The sequence below is a fragment of the Saccostrea echinata genome, unplaced genomic scaffold (assembly GCF_033153115.1).
Source record: "Saccostrea echinata isolate AGI-Se365-2 ecotype Australia unplaced genomic scaffold, CSIRO_AGI_Sech_v1 ptg000054l, whole genome shotgun sequence".
NCBI classification, from domain to species: Eukaryota; Metazoa; Mollusca; class Bivalvia; order Ostreida; family Ostreidae; genus Saccostrea; species Saccostrea echinata.
The window spans coordinates 20,036,226-20,054,578 of NW_026889803.1; the positions used below are offsets into that span (position 1 = coordinate 20,036,226).

Genomic DNA, 18,353 nt, shown 5'->3' on the forward strand with positions numbered 1-18,353 from the left:
CATGATATGTTAATTATTGATATAGAAATATTACTATTTATTATGTTTATGTACTATGTTTATTCTTCAACATCATATTTTGGACGTTGGCAGAGGGAAGTAGCAAGGCTGAAAATACAAGTAGAAAGTCTTAAAATTAAGACCAGTCAATTAGAACAGCAACTTCTTAAAAAAGATCGAGCAAATGAGGAACTGAAAAAGAGGGTGCTTGACCTTGAAACCACACTTCGGAGAAGATTCTGAATCGTTGAAAGTTTTTTATATATTACATGTATATAGTTTTTGTTAAAAGTTTATCAGACTAATATGGCAGGACTGGGAAAGTACTGTAAATGCCTCAATATCACAGAGGAGTCATTACAGGAAAATACTCCCAGAATTCATATGTCAAACTTAACAAAAGGACTAGCTATAGAACTTTTTTTGTTTGCAAAATCACAATTCGAAAAGCCAGTTGACAAGTGTACAGAATGGTTTGCAAATCTATTTAACTTGAATCCTGAAACTATCTCCAAGGAAACTTTAAAAACTAAACTTTATCAATTTGTTGCGAAGAAAAAGACATTGGGTGGGAAAGGTGCCAAGCTCTTTATGGATGAGCTATTTTTTATTCCCACTGCCACAACTGGAAAAGAAGTGGGGGGGGGGAAGGTTTACCAAAAGCTGTATCCAGTAAAATGGAAGAGAAAAAAAGCAAAAGAAACTATTGCAAACATTAAATATGAAAATATTCTTGTGAAGCGAAAACTAAAAAGGGCACAGGACAAAATAGATCACTTGAAAGAATCTAAAAAGGCAATTACAAAACAAAAGGATTCACATATCAAAGAAATTGAAAAATCATTACTGTCAAAAAGCACATTGTTACAATCAGATGTTTTAGAAGCAGAGAGAAAAAGAAAGAAACTGGAACAAGAAATAAGAGAACTGAAACAAAATGTCATAGAAAAGAATGAAATCATTGAAGGGCTTTCTTTAATAAAAGATGAAATGGAGACAGTTATTGTTGAAACAACACCTGTTTTACAAGAAACAAAAGAAAAAGCTCAAAATGTTCTTGACCAGATAAAAGATATAACTTCAGAAAATGAATACCTAAAACTCATGCTAGAAAACAATGCACCTTTAAATATCTATGATGATACTACAAATTCCTACTTATCAGAGTTATCTTATTGTGTAATGGATCTACTGAATTGCAACGTACCAGCAAGAAATGTATCACAAGTAATAAGTGTGGTTTCAAGACTGTGTGGCAGAGTCCCCAACAAGCTGCCAAGTAGACAAACTGTAGATAGGATTAATGATCAGAAAATCTTCTTCACTTCAGAACAGATGAAGGTCATTTCAGAAAGAGAAAACTTAACATTGTATTCAGATGAAACTTCAAAATTTGGCCAATCATTTGAAGTATTTGCTGTAACAGACTCTGACAGGAATAGCTACTTATTGGGGCTTCGTGAAATGCATAGTAAGAGTTCTGAAACAGTCCTGGACACACTCAAACAAATTCTAAGTGACATTGATGCATTATCAGATGGAACAAATACTGGGCAGCAGATTTTAAGAAATATCAAGAATACAATGTCTGACAGAGCCGCTACCGAAAAAAAGTTCCAACATCTTTTAGAGGATTACAGAAAGGAAATTCTGCCAAATATGAAAGAAGGTTGGGAAGTAATGAATGATGAAGAGAGGAAAGCATGTGGATCCATGAACAATTTTTTCTGCAGACTTCACATTTTAGTAAATTTCGCTGATGTGTGTGCAGAGGCTTAACTGAAATATGAGAATTCAATACTTGGAGATGATAGTCCCACCCAAGCTGATGACAATGAGGAAGAACCACAAAAGATAAAGCAGAATGAAAGTGGGACACTTAGACTTATAAGAACAACAAGTAAGGCTTTTGCCCGGGGTGTGGATGAGAAAAGTGGTGTATATGGGCCATTTAAGACATATATGGAAAACAAGAAACAGAGGGTTCAATTTGTGAAATTCAAGCACAATCGATTTAACATTCTGTTCCTCATGGGACAAATAACATATCATCATCGGAAAGACGTAGAAGACTTCCTTGAAAATATCCATGGGCCTACCAACAAGCTTCTTATGTCTGTACTGAAGGACATCAAAAGCCCGATATTAAAAGCGGGTTGTCGTGCACTTGGTATAATTTCATACTGTATTACAAGTCCACTTTGGCGCATCATCGAAGACAACTCGCATATATTGGAGATGACAGATGTGTACTCAAATTTGTTGGAGTTTCTTACAAAGGCCAAAAATGCTAGTACAGAAGTCATCACTGGAATATTTCTTCCATTTCCTGACATAAACGTAGTAGATACTGGTTTACTTAGGGAAGACGCAGAGACCGATACAATAACTGTGCAAATTTTACAATGGCTCTTCGAGGCGATGGCATACCTACTTGAGAGACAGGCAAAAGACCATTTACCTGGCGGAAAATTCTACACATCACCTGCCACAACATGGGAAGAAAGTCAAGGCACCATAAAGCACAACAAGCTTCCAGAATTCTTTTTTGGTCAGTTGGATTTCCTGTTGAGATTCAAACCAAATGCTACGACATTGTGCAATGAAGCATTTCTCATCTTTTCACACAACAAAACAAATAATTGGCGTGCTAACTTATCAGATATTGAAAGAGACACTTTATTAAAGGAAGCAAAAAAAGAGGGACCCAAAATTCGACAAAGATTTCAGGAGAGAATGAAAGAAATAGAAGCCAAAAGACTGATTGCTCTCAAGAAGAAAGAAAAGGAACTTCATGAAAAGAAGGATAGACTATATAAGCGGAAAGAAAAAATGACAAATGATATTCTTTTTTTCGGTTTGTGGCAGTCTTCAGAAGACATGATGCAACAGCTTGCAGAAATTGACAGGAAGTCAGAAAAAATGAAAGCAGTGAAGGCCCAGTTAACATTTAGGAAAAAAGTTTTGCAACAGAACACCAAAGACAAATCACTGTTCTCATTTTCAGCAAGGAATAAGGCAAAGACTCTGGAACAACTGATAGCCAATCTGAAAGTGTTAATACATGAAGCTAGGAAAGGATCAACTACAGAGAAGAAATCAAAGAAAAAGCCCTTACTTGTGAACAAGCACATAAAGCATAAGTTTGTTGATGCATGGTATTATGGACAGGTTCTGTCTGTTGTTCCTGGATTCACACACTGGTATAATGTAAAATATGATAGTGATGATGCCATCTATGTGTATAGACTACAGGAAGATTATGAACAAGGAGACCTTTTAATAGTCCCCCGGAAGACTGACAGGTTGAACTTCTCAAAAAAAAAAAAAAAAAGAATTCCAATTCAGATACAACTCTTTACACGTTCATCAATTACTTTGTGTGATTGCATGTCTTTAATTAATGTTGTTTTACCTTTCATGATAATAAAATTGTTTGAGGTTTGTTGATTGATTTCTTTTCATTTTCTTTCCTTGTTAAGTTTGAATTAATTTAAACATGTATTTACCAACTAATACATTTTCTATATTTCCACCGAATTTTTCATTAGTTATTTTGAGAATTAATGTTTTTGTATTTACTAATATTTTCTTCAGCATTATACATTATATTTAGAGTTCATGAATAGTTGTTTTAACTTTCATTATGTGAATTTTAGGTGCTAAGTTCCCTTAATTTCCCTATCTAATCAATACTACACCCATGGACAACTTAAAATATATAGAAATGAGCATTTTCTGAGAATTGTTAATGTTTATTTAATATTAAATGCATTAATTTATTTTTTTCTGACATAATGTATAAATATTTGTAATATGTGTAAATTTGTATAGAATGGACTTAGATTATCTTTTGATATCTCTTCTAAATTTCTTATTATTCTTCAAGTTCTCTGTTCCACAATCTTAAAGATAAGTATATTTTTGACATTGTTAATTTCAGGTGTTAACAAGGAGGCCTATGGTAGCTGTGTACAGTGACTGAGGGAACAAACAAGATGGAAAAGGAAAGATAACTCTTAAAAGTTAAAAACAATTTTCCTTTTATCACAGCAGTTTTCTGTTTATAGTCTGATATTACAAATAAAAGTTGTATTTTAATACTTCTGTTACATTATGAATACATTGTGTTGTGCATATATTTGTTGTGTGGTTGTGAAATGTCCATGTACACTTTTACAAATATCATTTGGAAGAAAGATAACTCTGTATGAAATATTGACTTTTTAAAAAAATTCATTAAAAAAAAACTTTACATCCGATCAAAAAACTAAATTTAGTTTTATAATCAGTGTGACATGTACAATGAATTTCAAAACAGAAATCTGCCATTTTTCCATTCTTAAAAATTGTCTGGTGTCGCATAATTTACGTTCCGGGTAACTTAGCGTTCCGGCCGGAACGCTAAATACCTATAATATTGGTTCCGGGCTATAATAAACGTTCCGGCCCGCGTAAGTTTGGTTCCGGCCATAATAAACGTTCCGGGCATCCAAGCACCCTTTTAAAAACTTTATTTATAATTAATCTTTACAAATAATTTGGATTTTTTTCTTTCTCTGAACGGGTTTGTTGCAACCACTATTGAAATAACGACCACTATTGAAATAATTATTTCAATAGTGGTTGAGAATGCATTTCAAAACCAAAAACAGCTTGTAACCACTATTGAAATAATGTTCACTATTGAAATAATTATTTCAATAGTGGTTGAGAGTGCATTTCAAAACCAAACACAGCTTGTAACCACTATTGAAATAATGTTCACTATTGAAATAATTATTTCAATAGTGGTTGAGAGTGCATTTCAAAACCAAACACAGCTTGTAACCACTATTGAAATAACGTTCACTATTGAAACAATTATTTCAATAGTTGTTAAGAGAGCATTTCAAAGCCTAAACCAAGTTGTCATCACTAATGAAATAACGGTCACTACTAAAATAATTATTTCAATAGCGGTTTTTATACGTGTAACCACTATTGAAATAACGACCTCTGATGTTATAAAACTTATACTTAGTTTTCCCAAATAGTTGATTTTAATGTATTGACAAGAAACGTTTGATTTACTATCCATATTAGTAGAGTGGGCAAGCCCAAGAATATAAGCGAAAATTTATTTTTATTCTACATCCTTTTGATTAAAATTAATCTTTTTTTTTTTTCATCAGAAAGTTTGTACACATATTAGATATCAATATATGTCTTCTTTCTTCTTTTTAATGTAGATATTCTAATTTCTACAACTATCCGTATTTATAATCTTTTACTTTCCCCAATTAATAACAAAGATGAAAATTATATAAGAAAATTACTTAAAATTACTAGATCAGTTAAATCACAGATATCCGTGTATTAATAGTATTTCTGGACAGAAATTAAAACATAAAATTACATATCATATTTAAACTCAATTAATTAATTTTATTATGTTGGAAAACATAATGAAGAATTTCTCCTTATATTTGTTCCAATATTGGGGTTATTTGAATGAGGTTTGCAATTTGGTTTTTATATTGAAATCATTGTCAGCAACTATTGAAATAATGATTCCAATCACTATTGAAATCATTATTTCAATCACTATTGAAATCTTTATTTCAATAGTGAACATTATTTCATTAGTGGTTGCAACCCGTGTTTGCTTCTGAAATGCACTTTCAACCACTATTGAAATAATTATTTCAATAGTGAACGTTATTTCAATAGTGGTTGCAATCTATGTTGGGTTTTGAAATGCACTCTCAATCACTATTGAAATAATTATTTCAATAGTGAACGTTATTTCAGTAGTGGTTATAAGCTGTGTTTGGTTTTGAAATGCATTCTCAACCACTATTGAAATAATTATTTCAATAGTGGTCGTTATTTCAATAGTGGTTGTAACACGGGTTATACGATGCAGCAGGATTTAAACAGAAACGTATATCGATTTAGAAGAAGTCCCAATATACGGTCTTAATACATGTACACGTACCAATACTACAATCCATGGAATTATATGCAATTATGTTGTTTCTTTGTAAACAAAAGAACGCGAAGGTGTGAAACTTGTTTACATTGACATACCCCATCATGTTGTTTTATGACTTCCTTCTATCGATACAATATGCAGTCATGCGAATCGCTGTGTCATTTTCGCAATTTTAAATGAGTTTTAGGCAGAGGGCACCCTGATCAGCTGGTAATACTAATAGATGAATTATATTTACGATTCAAAAAATTATTGGATAATATTTTAATATCTTTATATATTTTTTTCAAACACCCAATAATTGCGTTTTTGTAAAACCAAGTATATAATTAAATCACAATACATGAATGAACATAATAGGAGATGTGTGGGCGAAGGACCTACAAAGGTGTGAATAGACATTAATTTCAGCGGGAATATTATAAAGCATTTAATAGGAAGAAAAACAATTTCCTGTAATAATTCAATAAAAAAAAATATGAGGATTTTTTTTCTCGGATAAAATTTATTTTTTAAACAATCAATGTAATGCCAGCAAAATATGACGAACTTTAAAATTTCTAAGTTCCCGACTCTAGCAAAGGTTTCGACGGCACAGCTAAAAAGTATTGAATAAAACTCAACTCATTTTTTATTTATACAGGTAAGTGCAGGTATCAGCATTAATATTGTAATAATAACTCTGAAGAGGAAATGTAATACAGATACAGATTTGTATTTTACAGTCCTGAGAAATGAATAGTATTGTTAAGTCTGCGCAAAATCCTACCCCCTCCCCCTGCAGGGGGCAGAAAACTTAGCCCGACTGGCTAACGGAAGAGACATAGATATAAGTATATTTTACTTAACAATTTGTTGAATGTCCATATGTATTTTAATTTCCGCTTAAATGTCACATTTTTCGCTATAAAACGTCCATTTTCCCCCGCTGAAATGTCGAACGCCGAGATTTATATACCATGTATTCAGAATTGTTTTGTAACTTACCACGATTTTCAAAAGGCATATCTGAATGATATATATAAATAACGAAGTTTCAAAACAATAATTATTTGGAAAGAAGAAGAGATTTCTCTGTTATTCTGTTAAAACATGTTTTCAGCCATAGAATGCAGTGGAAAATGGAAAATATCCCCCTCCCCCCGTGAAACGAAAATGCGGCGTGTAGTTTTCGTCAGTTGAAAACTGCACAGCTCCATTTCAAGTGAGTCGAATTAGGCTTTCATCTTATAATCTTGATTATGAGACAGGACGACATAATAAAATACTTAGGGAGAGTGGAATGTATAGAATGTGTTACAGTGAACATGCGTGGATCTAGAAATATTTCAAAAGGGGGAATGGGGGTTGACGACCTGCATTTTGAAAAGCTTCTTTAAAAATATGTCAAGAAGTATTACTGACAGAAGTCTGTACAATTATTAAGTGCTCACAACGTCCATGATCTCTGTAACTTTGGGACATATATCCATTATGCTTTTAAGTTGAGAGAAAGTTTTTTCTTATATGATATGGTAATTCTCCAATGAAATCATTATATACGACGATTGTGTAATCTATAAAAACTATCATACAATATGCCATTATGTATTATTTGGCATTGTGTTTGTTATTGTTGAAATGCGATAAGATATATGTCTAAAGCAATTAATAAATAATAATAAACCTTTAAAACTAAAATTGAAAGATTTTGTGTCAAAGACAGGGTTACATGCTCACATTAAATACTGGAATTGTTGTAGATTAATAGTTAAAAAAAGTTCAAACGCTTTAACGTAAACACATTAGGTAAAGTGAGAAGTAATAAAAAACAAAATGCGTTTGTGAAACACTGATGCTCCCGTACGGCAGTCTTTTGTGAAAGGTAAAGTTTCTAAAGTGCAAGTTAAACTCTAAGGTCAAGAGATCAAAATGTTGTTTTCCAAAAAAAAAAAAAAAACGACTTGTATCAATGAAAATACCTGTGAAATATGAAAGCCCAAGAACCAACTGTTCAAAAGTTATATATGGCCAAGGTTACATTTTTTAAAAAGTGGGTCAAACTCAAATTGTGATCAAATTCAATGATACCCAGGGAAAGGACCCGTCACATGAAATATACATGTGAAATATATAAAAGCCCTAGCATCAAATGTCAAAAGTTATGGCCAAGGTTAAAGTTAACTTTTTATCTTTGTAATAAAGTGGAGAAGAAACAACTTAGTAAGAAAAATATTTGAAAATACTCTCAGCAATTGTAACCCGGAACGTTAATCATGACCATAATTTTAGTTCCGGGCTACTTTTTCTTCGTAATAAAGTGGAAAAGAATCAACGTAGCAGCAAAAATATTTGAAAATACTCTCCGCAATTGTAACCCAGAACGTTAATTATGACCATAATTTTGGTTCCGGGCTACTTTTTCTTTGTAATAAAGTGGAAAAGAAACAACCTAGTAAGAAAAAATATTTGAAAATACTCTAAGCAATTGTGACCCGGAACGTTAATTATGACCATAATTTTAGTTCCGCGCTATTTTATCTTCGTAATAAAGTGAAAAAGAAACAGCCTAGTAACAAAAGATGTTTGAAAATACAGAGCAATTGTAAGCCGAAACGTTATCTAATTTTTATTCGTAATAAATTAATTAATTTTTCTTCGTACGCGTAATAAAGTGGAAAAGAAACAACCTAGTACATGTAACAAATATGTTTGAAAATACTCTCCCAATTGTAACCCGGAACGTTAATTCTGACAATAATTATGGTTCCGGGCTACTTTATCTTCGTTATAAAGTGGAACAGAAACAACTTAGTTACAAAAATGTTTGAAAATACTTTATTATTATCTTTTTATACGGTAGAATACAACGAACAGGAAACAAAAATGTTTGATATTACTCTCAGAAATTGTAACCTGGAATAATAATTATTTTTAATTTGCAAATGATAAAAAAAAAATGAATTTACAATTTTACATTTTTGCAGATGCTGTAATTTAAACTCCTCATTTTTTGGGGGGAGGGGGGTCAGATAATTAACTAACACTTTTTTTTTTAATTTTTGGAGCTGTTATAACCTCCCCTTTTTTAAATTTGGGGGAGGGGGTTGAGATTTAAAAAATGGAGGGGTGTTACATTATTGCAGCTTGCCTTCTGCCTACATGTATATATTTGAATGTTTTCTCCACAAATTTTGATATTCATTAAACATAATGGTATGTATAAAACGATAAAAAAAGTTTTAAAGTGTCATAAAAATTGTCATTTTCTTATTGTGTTTTATGTATAAAAAACACCAAGGAATAAAAGTTTTTCCCAAATATCTTAAGGTTTGGGTGGGTAGGGCATGTATCGAAGTTACAGAAAAGTGCATTTCAAGGCCTTTAAAACATAAAAAAAAAATCATTTAAAATTTGCTAAAACCTTGATTTTACTAAAATATTTGAGCTAATTCAATTTTTCACAATCAACATTGCTGGTCTTTACTTTTCATATTTCAACCTTGTTTTTTTTTCTTCCTACGGTCTTTAAAAAACAACAACAACATAATTTTCATTAATTACTTGTGTTTGTTTATTCTAAGGGAATAAACCATATCGTTATGTTTTCATGTTTGTTTCATTGCAGAATAAACCACATATTCATGAAATATCCATTGTTAATTTATCACAAAAACTATATAACTATCTTCATCAGTGAATTATATTTTTATGTTTGTTTATTTCTAATGGAATATAAATCATATTTTCATGCCAAGTGATAATATCTATGAGGAATGGAAGCCATGTATTCGAGGCTCGACATTGTGGAATTTGCAACACTTGTAATATCATTTAAACAGAGAATGCATCTCTGTAAATACATATAACATTTTGTATTTAATTCTTTAATTTATCAGATTATAAAATTAAAATTTACTGATCAAATTTATCTTTGACATTGTGCTTCTTTTTAGCCTTTTGTAATCTCAGTCTAGTTTATCTTCTATCCCCTTTACCCTGTAAACATGGTAAATACCGGGTCTGCGTGCATTCAAGCGAGAAATTCACACCTGACATGCACTGGATAAACAAAGGGACTTAATTTGTATGCATTAGATAAATTAAGCCTTTCATGCGACCAAATTTTATTCGGTGTGTATGTATCAGAGAGCGTATTTTGCGATCTTTACTTGGGCTATTTATTCATTTATTTTTAAAAATGGCTGTACAAAAAGGGCATGACGCCTTATAAAAAGAACACTGCGCCACATGAAAATGGCATGCCGCTGCGCCATGCTTAATCCTCAAGGGAAAAAAATACTTCTATGGCTCAGTGTAGAATGAAAACTGGCAGGTAATAATTGAGAGATACCGCGATTCGAAGATTGCAGCCATGGCCGGAACCAAACTTACAGTAAAATCCGGAACCAATATTATGATTTTAAGGTTTCGGCCGGAACGCAAAGTATCCGGAACGTAAATTATGCGACACCGGACATTGCTACGTACAGAATGGTAAAATAAACATTGTTCAATTGAAATCAATACAAACTTCAAAACCAATCCATGTATATGGCGAAACAACATCATAGAAAAGTTCCACGGTTTTCTTCAATCTCTCGCCAGAGGGCGTATTACGCTTCGCTACAACACCTCTGTCAACGTCTAAATGCCAAGATTCTTGGCAAAACTTAGTCTGACCTATTGTATAACATATTATAAATTTTCAAGTTATATATTTAAGCTTTAAAATTTAAAGAAAAGTTTATGTATGAAAATTAGAAAGAGATATATCTGTATCATCGTATCTTACAAGTGATTATTTCTCGGCGGGATATTGCATCACCAATGTAGACAGATATGGAGAACGTGGAAAATTTAAAACGCATTGCCGACAAATATCAACATGGTTTAGTTTTTAAATACAAAGAACTTGCAGCATTGACACATATACAGAAAAGTTAAGGTAATGCGCTTGTTAATCTTCCTGTGATAAAGGCCAAGCGTCTACGCCTTCCGTACTACTTTTTTAGACGTTGACAGAGGTATTAGTGGAGCGTAGCGGGAACGATAACTCTGGGTAGAGATTGGGTTTTCTTCATGGGCGCCGCCATCTTGTTTTACTGGCTAGCCCTTACTTGGAACAATTCGTAAGGGTGAATTGTTTGAGGGATGGGTTGGGAGGGCTCACATCTTTTGTACAGGATGTGCCTCAACACAATGATTATATATAGCCTAGAGAGAATGGGATTTTTCAAGCTAGAGCTCTATTTGCAATTTACATTGATTTATGCAGGATGAAATTTCAGGCGCCTTTGGCCGTTGTTTGTGACCCACCCTTTTATCAAATCTTCATATTGTATGACTTAAATTTTCTTATACTGTGATATATAATACAACATAGCTATACTAAGCTTATTTATGGAACTTTTCTAGACAGAACGTTCCATCGTTAAAATGATTTTGTCTTCTAAGGACCCGGTCTTATCCCAAAACGCAGTTACATTTTCACAAATTTAATGAATATTTTCTTTTTAAGATTTGTTTTAGTACATTTGAATTTTTCTCTTAAAATTGTAAAAAGAATTTTCTTGTTAAGATATCTATAAACAAGGAAAAAAAAGAAACACCAACAGCTCAGTGATACTCAAGGGCAACTGTTTTTAAAGATTAATGATAGTGTACTAGTTAGCCGCAGACCGGGGAGGGGGGCACAACCAAACATTTCAGTTTTGGGGGCATTACCAATTCCTTGATAGAGAAAAAAAAAAATTAAGGTTATCAGACATTATTATTCAGGGGGCACAAGCATAAACACAGCTGTTTTCTATAGATATACACTATGTATAGCGGCAAAATTACCCCCCCCCCGTGCCTACGGCCATGAACGGTATTATGTATAACATTACCGTAATATTTCTTACCATAGATAATATATCTAGCAGCTAAGGTAGGGGTAACCTTATTAATAATGGTCAGAAATATTAAAATTTTACAAAGCGCTCTTTACATTAAACACTGTTAAAGTTTAGAATTGAGAGAATTTAAACTAACCTTGAAAATAAAGATTGCTATGCATTTAGCCGTTCATTTTACATTCTCTGAATTCTAAAACTTTAATGCAACATATATTTAAGAGGTTTGGATCCTAAATCACAATTCAGGGGCATATTCCTTCTGCCTTATATATAACAAGAACATGTACGTAAACTTCATGATTTATAATTTTATCGTTATTACTGTTTAGGGGAAAAAATCAAACATAATCAATTTTTGACGTCCAATTAAATAAATGAATTAACATTACCCTGTTTACAAGGATTTTTGGCCGATATATAAAAACTTTTAGAATGTTTCTACAGTTATTTTTTTTTAAAATCACTACAAGTTAAACAAAAGGAAATTTTCCTCCTGGAAATGGGAAGCAGAGATAAATCCTTTGATAAAAATTCAAAGCACAACATCTTCAGAACATTTTAAACTTTTTTATTCAAACAGATACATCTTTAGTCTAGTAATAACCCTTTTTCGAATGTCCCCATCTGAAAAAAAAATAAACATTTATAAGAATTTTCTATGGGAGCATTTGCATCAAACATAGATACATGTATTGTCAGAATATTCTACACTTAAAAGATGTTTACTGTGCGAATTATCCTTAATTTAAATAGGGATTCATTTTCATGTGTACAAGTAGATATGCGCGTTCTGAAAAGAAATATTTTTTACTAAAGTTTAAGAATGATATTGATCTACATGCAATGTCAATCTGGTAACTTTTACAATTATACCTTTTACCATTTGGATTTAGAAATGGAATATATGCATATTCATGTATTCATTAGTGTTCTTTAGGTGTATATTTGTATTCATAAAACAATAAGTGCTTATTGAAAATTTTCCCCAAAATGAAGTATAAAATTCCCAATGACCATCAGGTTGACAATTTCTGTGCTTTGTCTCGGAAATGTTAAATTTTGAGATTAGAATGATTTATTATGACACTAATAAAAGATACGCCTACAATCTGTCTTCATTTGGTACTAGAGCAAAATGTATAAAGACACCAATGTTTCAAAATTTTATCAGTTTTTTTTTTAGCTTAAAGTAAGCCCCGATACCTTTATACAAGTTTAGAAATCCTCAAACTGACCTTGAACAGCATTGTTTTAATAAACTGTAGCCACAGTATCCTTGAGAATATTCATTTCTGTAACAGTATTGTCTGCACTGACAATTCCTGCCAATTCCTGGGTACCCACCGCCAGGGTACAAGTTTCCTCCTCCAGGGTACAAGTTTCCTCCTCCAGGGTACAAGTTTCCACCGCCAGGGTACAGGTTTCCTCCTCCTGGATACCAATTTCCTCCTCCTGGATACCAGTTGTTTCCGCCGCCTGGGTACATATTTCCTCCTCCTGGGTACCAGTTGATTCCGCCGCTTGGGTACCAGTTTCCTCCTCCTGGATACAGACTTCCTCCTCCTGGATACATATTTCCACCACCTGGGTACCAGTTTCCTCCACCGGAGTAATAAGTTGCAGACACTATGACACAAGATGGGAACATGCAGCTCAAATTATTTGATTTCATTTGTGTACTTTTTAAAAAAAAAAAAATTCTATTACGTATTTCTTTATACTTTTTAAAATGTAAAACAAAATATAAGAGCAAAATGGTTCTACTTTGATTTATATTATACATCTATATGAAATCAAAATATATCAACATAAATACATGTAAGGTTCAAACACACGAGCAATTGAATGTAAGTATTATATGCATGAACCGGTGTTGTAGAGTAGGATTTTCCCATAGCCATCTTTCCCCCGGAATCTGTACTCTAGAGTAGGATTTTTCCCCGAGGGGAAATCTCATACTAGAGCCAAATTTCCCCTTCGTTCTTTCTCAGAGTAGGATTTCCCCTCTTTTATCAATGCTTAAATCATTTCGAAAAAACAATGTTGAAAAAAAAATTTGAATGAAAGTGAACTGATTTTTTTGCAAATATGAGTGTTTCGACTCAAGAATTGTCTAATTTAGTATGAAATCTTAAAACATATAGTTTAATTCATCCAGTCTTAACACAAAATTTTAACTCTTGGGAATAAATCACTCAAAAAATCGTAAGACTCAATGGTTCAACACCCAACCTTGGAACAGCAGTTCATGTTTGCTCACAAGTTCTTAAATTGTATAAGGGCACCTTTAGTGATTTGATAATTTGTTTGCCTCTCAAGGGCCCAATATTGATCAATGGGTCCATCCTTTTTACAAAGAGTGTGATAGAAAATTCTAAAATTTATGTTATCGATAGGTTCCACATACCATTTTGTGCGTATTTGAATCGAGTAGTTCTTCAAAGGGGAAAAAGCCAAAATCAAAAACAAAACAATAGAAGAAACGCTGCGATATTGGATTTGAAAGCAGAGAGCAAATTCTCTCTGTGAACGTTTTGCAAAATTTCAAATTTTTAGAAATAAATGACCCATTTTTAGTTCCATTCCAATATTTAAACACCAGAAATTTGGAAAGGCACTTACACATCAATGCACATGTAGTTTGAAATACACTCGGAAACAAAATGCACAAAAAATAAAATTTCTTGTTGATACAGTTAAAATTTGTCCAACCGATTTAAATGAACAATTTTTTAGAAACCAGTTTGACCAGATGTAAGGAATAAGATTTGTATGCTTCAAAAAAAAAATGTTGGACGGTTACTGAGAAAAATGAGATTTAAAATTAAAACTTCGTATATTTCAACGAAACTGGTTGCCATTTTGAATGTAGGGCACTTGTAACAACGTGTCGCCCCCTTTCCCCCTCACACATAAGAGCAGCCATGATATTTTATGGGGGAAAATTGGCTCGGGGGAAATCGCACTCTATAACTATTACACAGAGTAGGATTTCCCCCTGAAAATTGAATCTGGTGAGATTTCCGTGGGGGAAGATTTTAGAGGGGAAAGCCTACTCTACAAGACCGGCACACACTTAATATAATTTTTATAACAATGTAAAACATTGACATGCATATATTTACACTTGATGGATGGAATGATATATTGTACAGCACAGGGTGCCACATACTTGGGTGTTTAACTGACTATAGACGTTAATGGTCAAATAACTATATGACAACGTGATGACTTCAGGTTTTCCATCGTAAGCTTTTCCTTAGTAATAATCTAATATCACATTCAGGGTATTTATTCAGTATTGATTCAGTACGCAAGAGCATGTTTGATGTTTGGAGTACGATCAGTTTTTAAATCGAAGCGGGCTACTGACAAATAAGTTGGTGTTACAAGGCTTTCAAAAAAATTTAATAGTCAGAATTTTGCAAATCATATGGTCGATATAATGATTTTGTTCGGAAATACAACATATCGTTGGGTCGTATTCTGACTAACATGTTTCATACCCATTGTAAGGCTTTTGTAATTACACTGATTTTGATTGCCGATTACTCCGTCTACCTAACCAGTACAGAGGGCTCACGGCGGGTGTGACCTGTTTACAGGGATGCTTACTCCTCTAAGGCACCTGACCCACCTCTGGAGTTCCAAGGGGTACTTTTCACGATTTGTATTGATAACAGGATTTATGAGATCGATCATTGTTCGTTATTTTCACTTTTTTCATACATTAATTTGAAACAGATTACTTTTTCACTTTTATATTGAATATGAAATACTTTTTTTTATATAGAATTACAATCAGAATTATTTTTATGCATACCCGTAGTCAATACGTTTCATCAATTAATTAATTAAAAATTAATAAATTTATTTTGCTATTTACTTTTCATATACACGTAAGAATAATATACCTAAACAAATGAATTAAACCACGCCAAGATTAATTGCGAAACATGCTCTGTAAGGACGAGAGAGAAACACAATAGAAATGATTATCTTTATGTTAACTTTGAAGTTTCTAATGAAAAGGACTTCTTTCTATTAAAAACAAACAAAAAATTACCTGTTAGGAACTATTCAACAGAAATATAACTAGATGCGATCTCGTTGCGAGCAACGAGTGGGTCTTCCGTCCGATTTTTGATAAGATGAGATTAGAATTTGACTGAGATTTTTGTTCAAATATAATGAAAAAAATTAATTGTTAAGACCAAAATTTTGCTTCAGTAGTGTGTATTAAAATATTGATCATTAAAGAGTTACAGATTAAAGACTTTCGACCCGTCCCGGCCCCTATTTTGAGGGGCCAGACCTTTTTTCTTGGTATCTTCTGATAGCTCTCATGATTTCGAACATTTTTGTTCAACAACTATTCTGAATTTTTTTTTTCGTTTCCGAGGTATATGCAAAAGAAATATTTAGGGGCTGTCCCTTCAACTCCTTAATGAGGGCGTTAAGCAAAAATGAAAAGGTTACATATTGTTTAAAAACTTATTTTGAACATCTTTTATTCAACACTGCTTATCAAAATATTTCCAAATTTCGGGATATAGGGAGCCAAAGATTTGTCATTCTGGCCCCTTGTGGCCCCTAATTATGTAACATATGATGTGAATATTATAATATATAGTTGTAAATTGTTGAGATAAACATGTTTGCTTCAGTAATGAATTACAAAATATTGAGCATTAAAGAGTTATTCATCAAAGACTATCGGCCCCTCTCAGCCCCTATTTTGAGGAACCAGTCCCTTTTTCTTCATATCACTTTAAAGATCTTATGATTTTGAACATTTTTTGTTCAACAACTATTCAGAAATTTTTTTTTCGTTTCCCAGATTTTTGCAAAAGAAGCATTTAGGGGCCGGCCCTTTTACTCTCTATTGGGGACGTTAAGGAAAAAATAAAAGGTTGCATATTGTTCAGAACATTATTTTGAACATCTTTTGTTCAGTATTGCATATCAAAATATTTCACACTTTTGAGATATATAACGTTAAAGATTTTGCATTTTGGCCCCTTATGACCCCTAATTATGTAACATATAATGTGAATATCAATATATGTAGTTATAAATCGTTAATATTAACATTTTTGCTTCAGTAATGCATTACAAAATATTGATCGTTAACGAGTTATTGATTAAAGACTTTCGGTCCCTCTTGGCCCTTATTTTGAGGGGCCAGCCCCCTTTTTTTCATACCACTTTAAAGCTCTTATGATTTTAAACACTTTTTGTTCAACAACTATTCAGAAATTCTTTTTCGTTTCCGAGATATTAGCAGAAGAAGCATTTAGGGGCCGGCCCTTTAACTCCTTAATGGGGACGTTTAGAGAAAAATGAAAAATTGCATATTGTTTAGAATATTATATTGAACATCTTTTGTTCAATATTGCTTATCAAAATATTTCCCACTTTTGAAATATAAAGCATCAAAGATTTTGCATTCTGGCCCCTAATGGCCCATAATTATGTAACATATGATGTGAATATTATAATATATAGTTGTAAATTGTTGAGATAAACATTTTTGCTTCAGTAATGCATTACAAAATTTTGATCGTTAAAGAGCTATTGACTAAAGAATTTCAGCCCCTCTCGGCCCCTAATGTGATGAGTCAGCCCTTTTTCTTTGATATCAAATAAAAGATCTTGTAATTCTGCACAATTTCTATTCAATATGTTTTTAGAAAATCTCGATAGTTTTAGAGATATCATAAAAAATGTCTCGAAAATTCACTCCTGATTCATGTCCTAAAATTCGATCCCTACCGAGCTTCCATACTAGGTACTTCCGGAAAATTTAAAAACCCAGGTGCAAAACTTCAACATGTCGTCTATAATCGCTGAAAATTTCAGCGCTCTAGCTTTTGTCGTTTTTTAGTTTTTGTGTCGACAAAATGGTTATCTGAAAATCGATTAAAGGGCGATAACTTCCGACCGGAAGTGAATTTTAAGGATTTGAAGAAAAAAGGATCATCTTCAGATCAAAACGCATTACCCCTGAAAATTTCATGAAAATCGATCGAACCGTTTGCGAGATATCTTCTGCACAAAAATTGTAAAGAAAAAGTGGAATAATAATAATAAAAGTGAAAAAGAAACAATACAATAATAGAAGGGTCTTCCGTTGGAGACGGAAGACCCTAATAAAATTAAAGATCTACCTGCAACTGCAGCAATGCAAATCACCACAAGGGCAAAAATGTTAGAATTGGCCATAGCACTTGGTATTGCAAGTCTTCTTGATGTGACGGTGAGATTTCAAACATGGAGCTTATATACAATATCTAAGTGGTCTAAATTTGAAGAACCACTTCCTATTTCCATAAAGAAGAATAATGATGAAAGATTGCAGTTGTACAAGGGTTAATAATTATCCTAAATAATGATTAATTCCAGTAATTGTGGTAATGCTTACTGACAATAAGTGTCGTTCGAGAATGTAAACATGTTATTTCCACACAAAAACAGTCACACCATGTCAATTTCTT

The 18,353-nt window shown here is 32.6% G+C and overlaps 1 protein-coding gene across 1 annotated transcript; it reads right to left on the reverse strand.

Moving 5' to 3' along the window:
- Positions 1–12,449: 12,449 nt before the first annotated feature.
- Positions 12,450–18,143, reverse strand: LOC133204717 (uncharacterized). The gene is made up of 4 exons (XM_061340458.1): positions 18,027–18,143; positions 13,264–13,482; positions 13,092–13,188; positions 12,450–12,480 (listed from the first exon to the last, which is right to left on the reverse strand). Exons 1-4 carry the CDS (start codon positions 18,079–18,081, stop codon positions 12,450–12,452), a joined length of 402 nt encoding a protein of 133 aa, XP_061196442.1. The 5' UTR covers positions 18,082–18,143.
- Between the last annotated feature and the right edge of the window lie 210 nt (positions 18,144–18,353).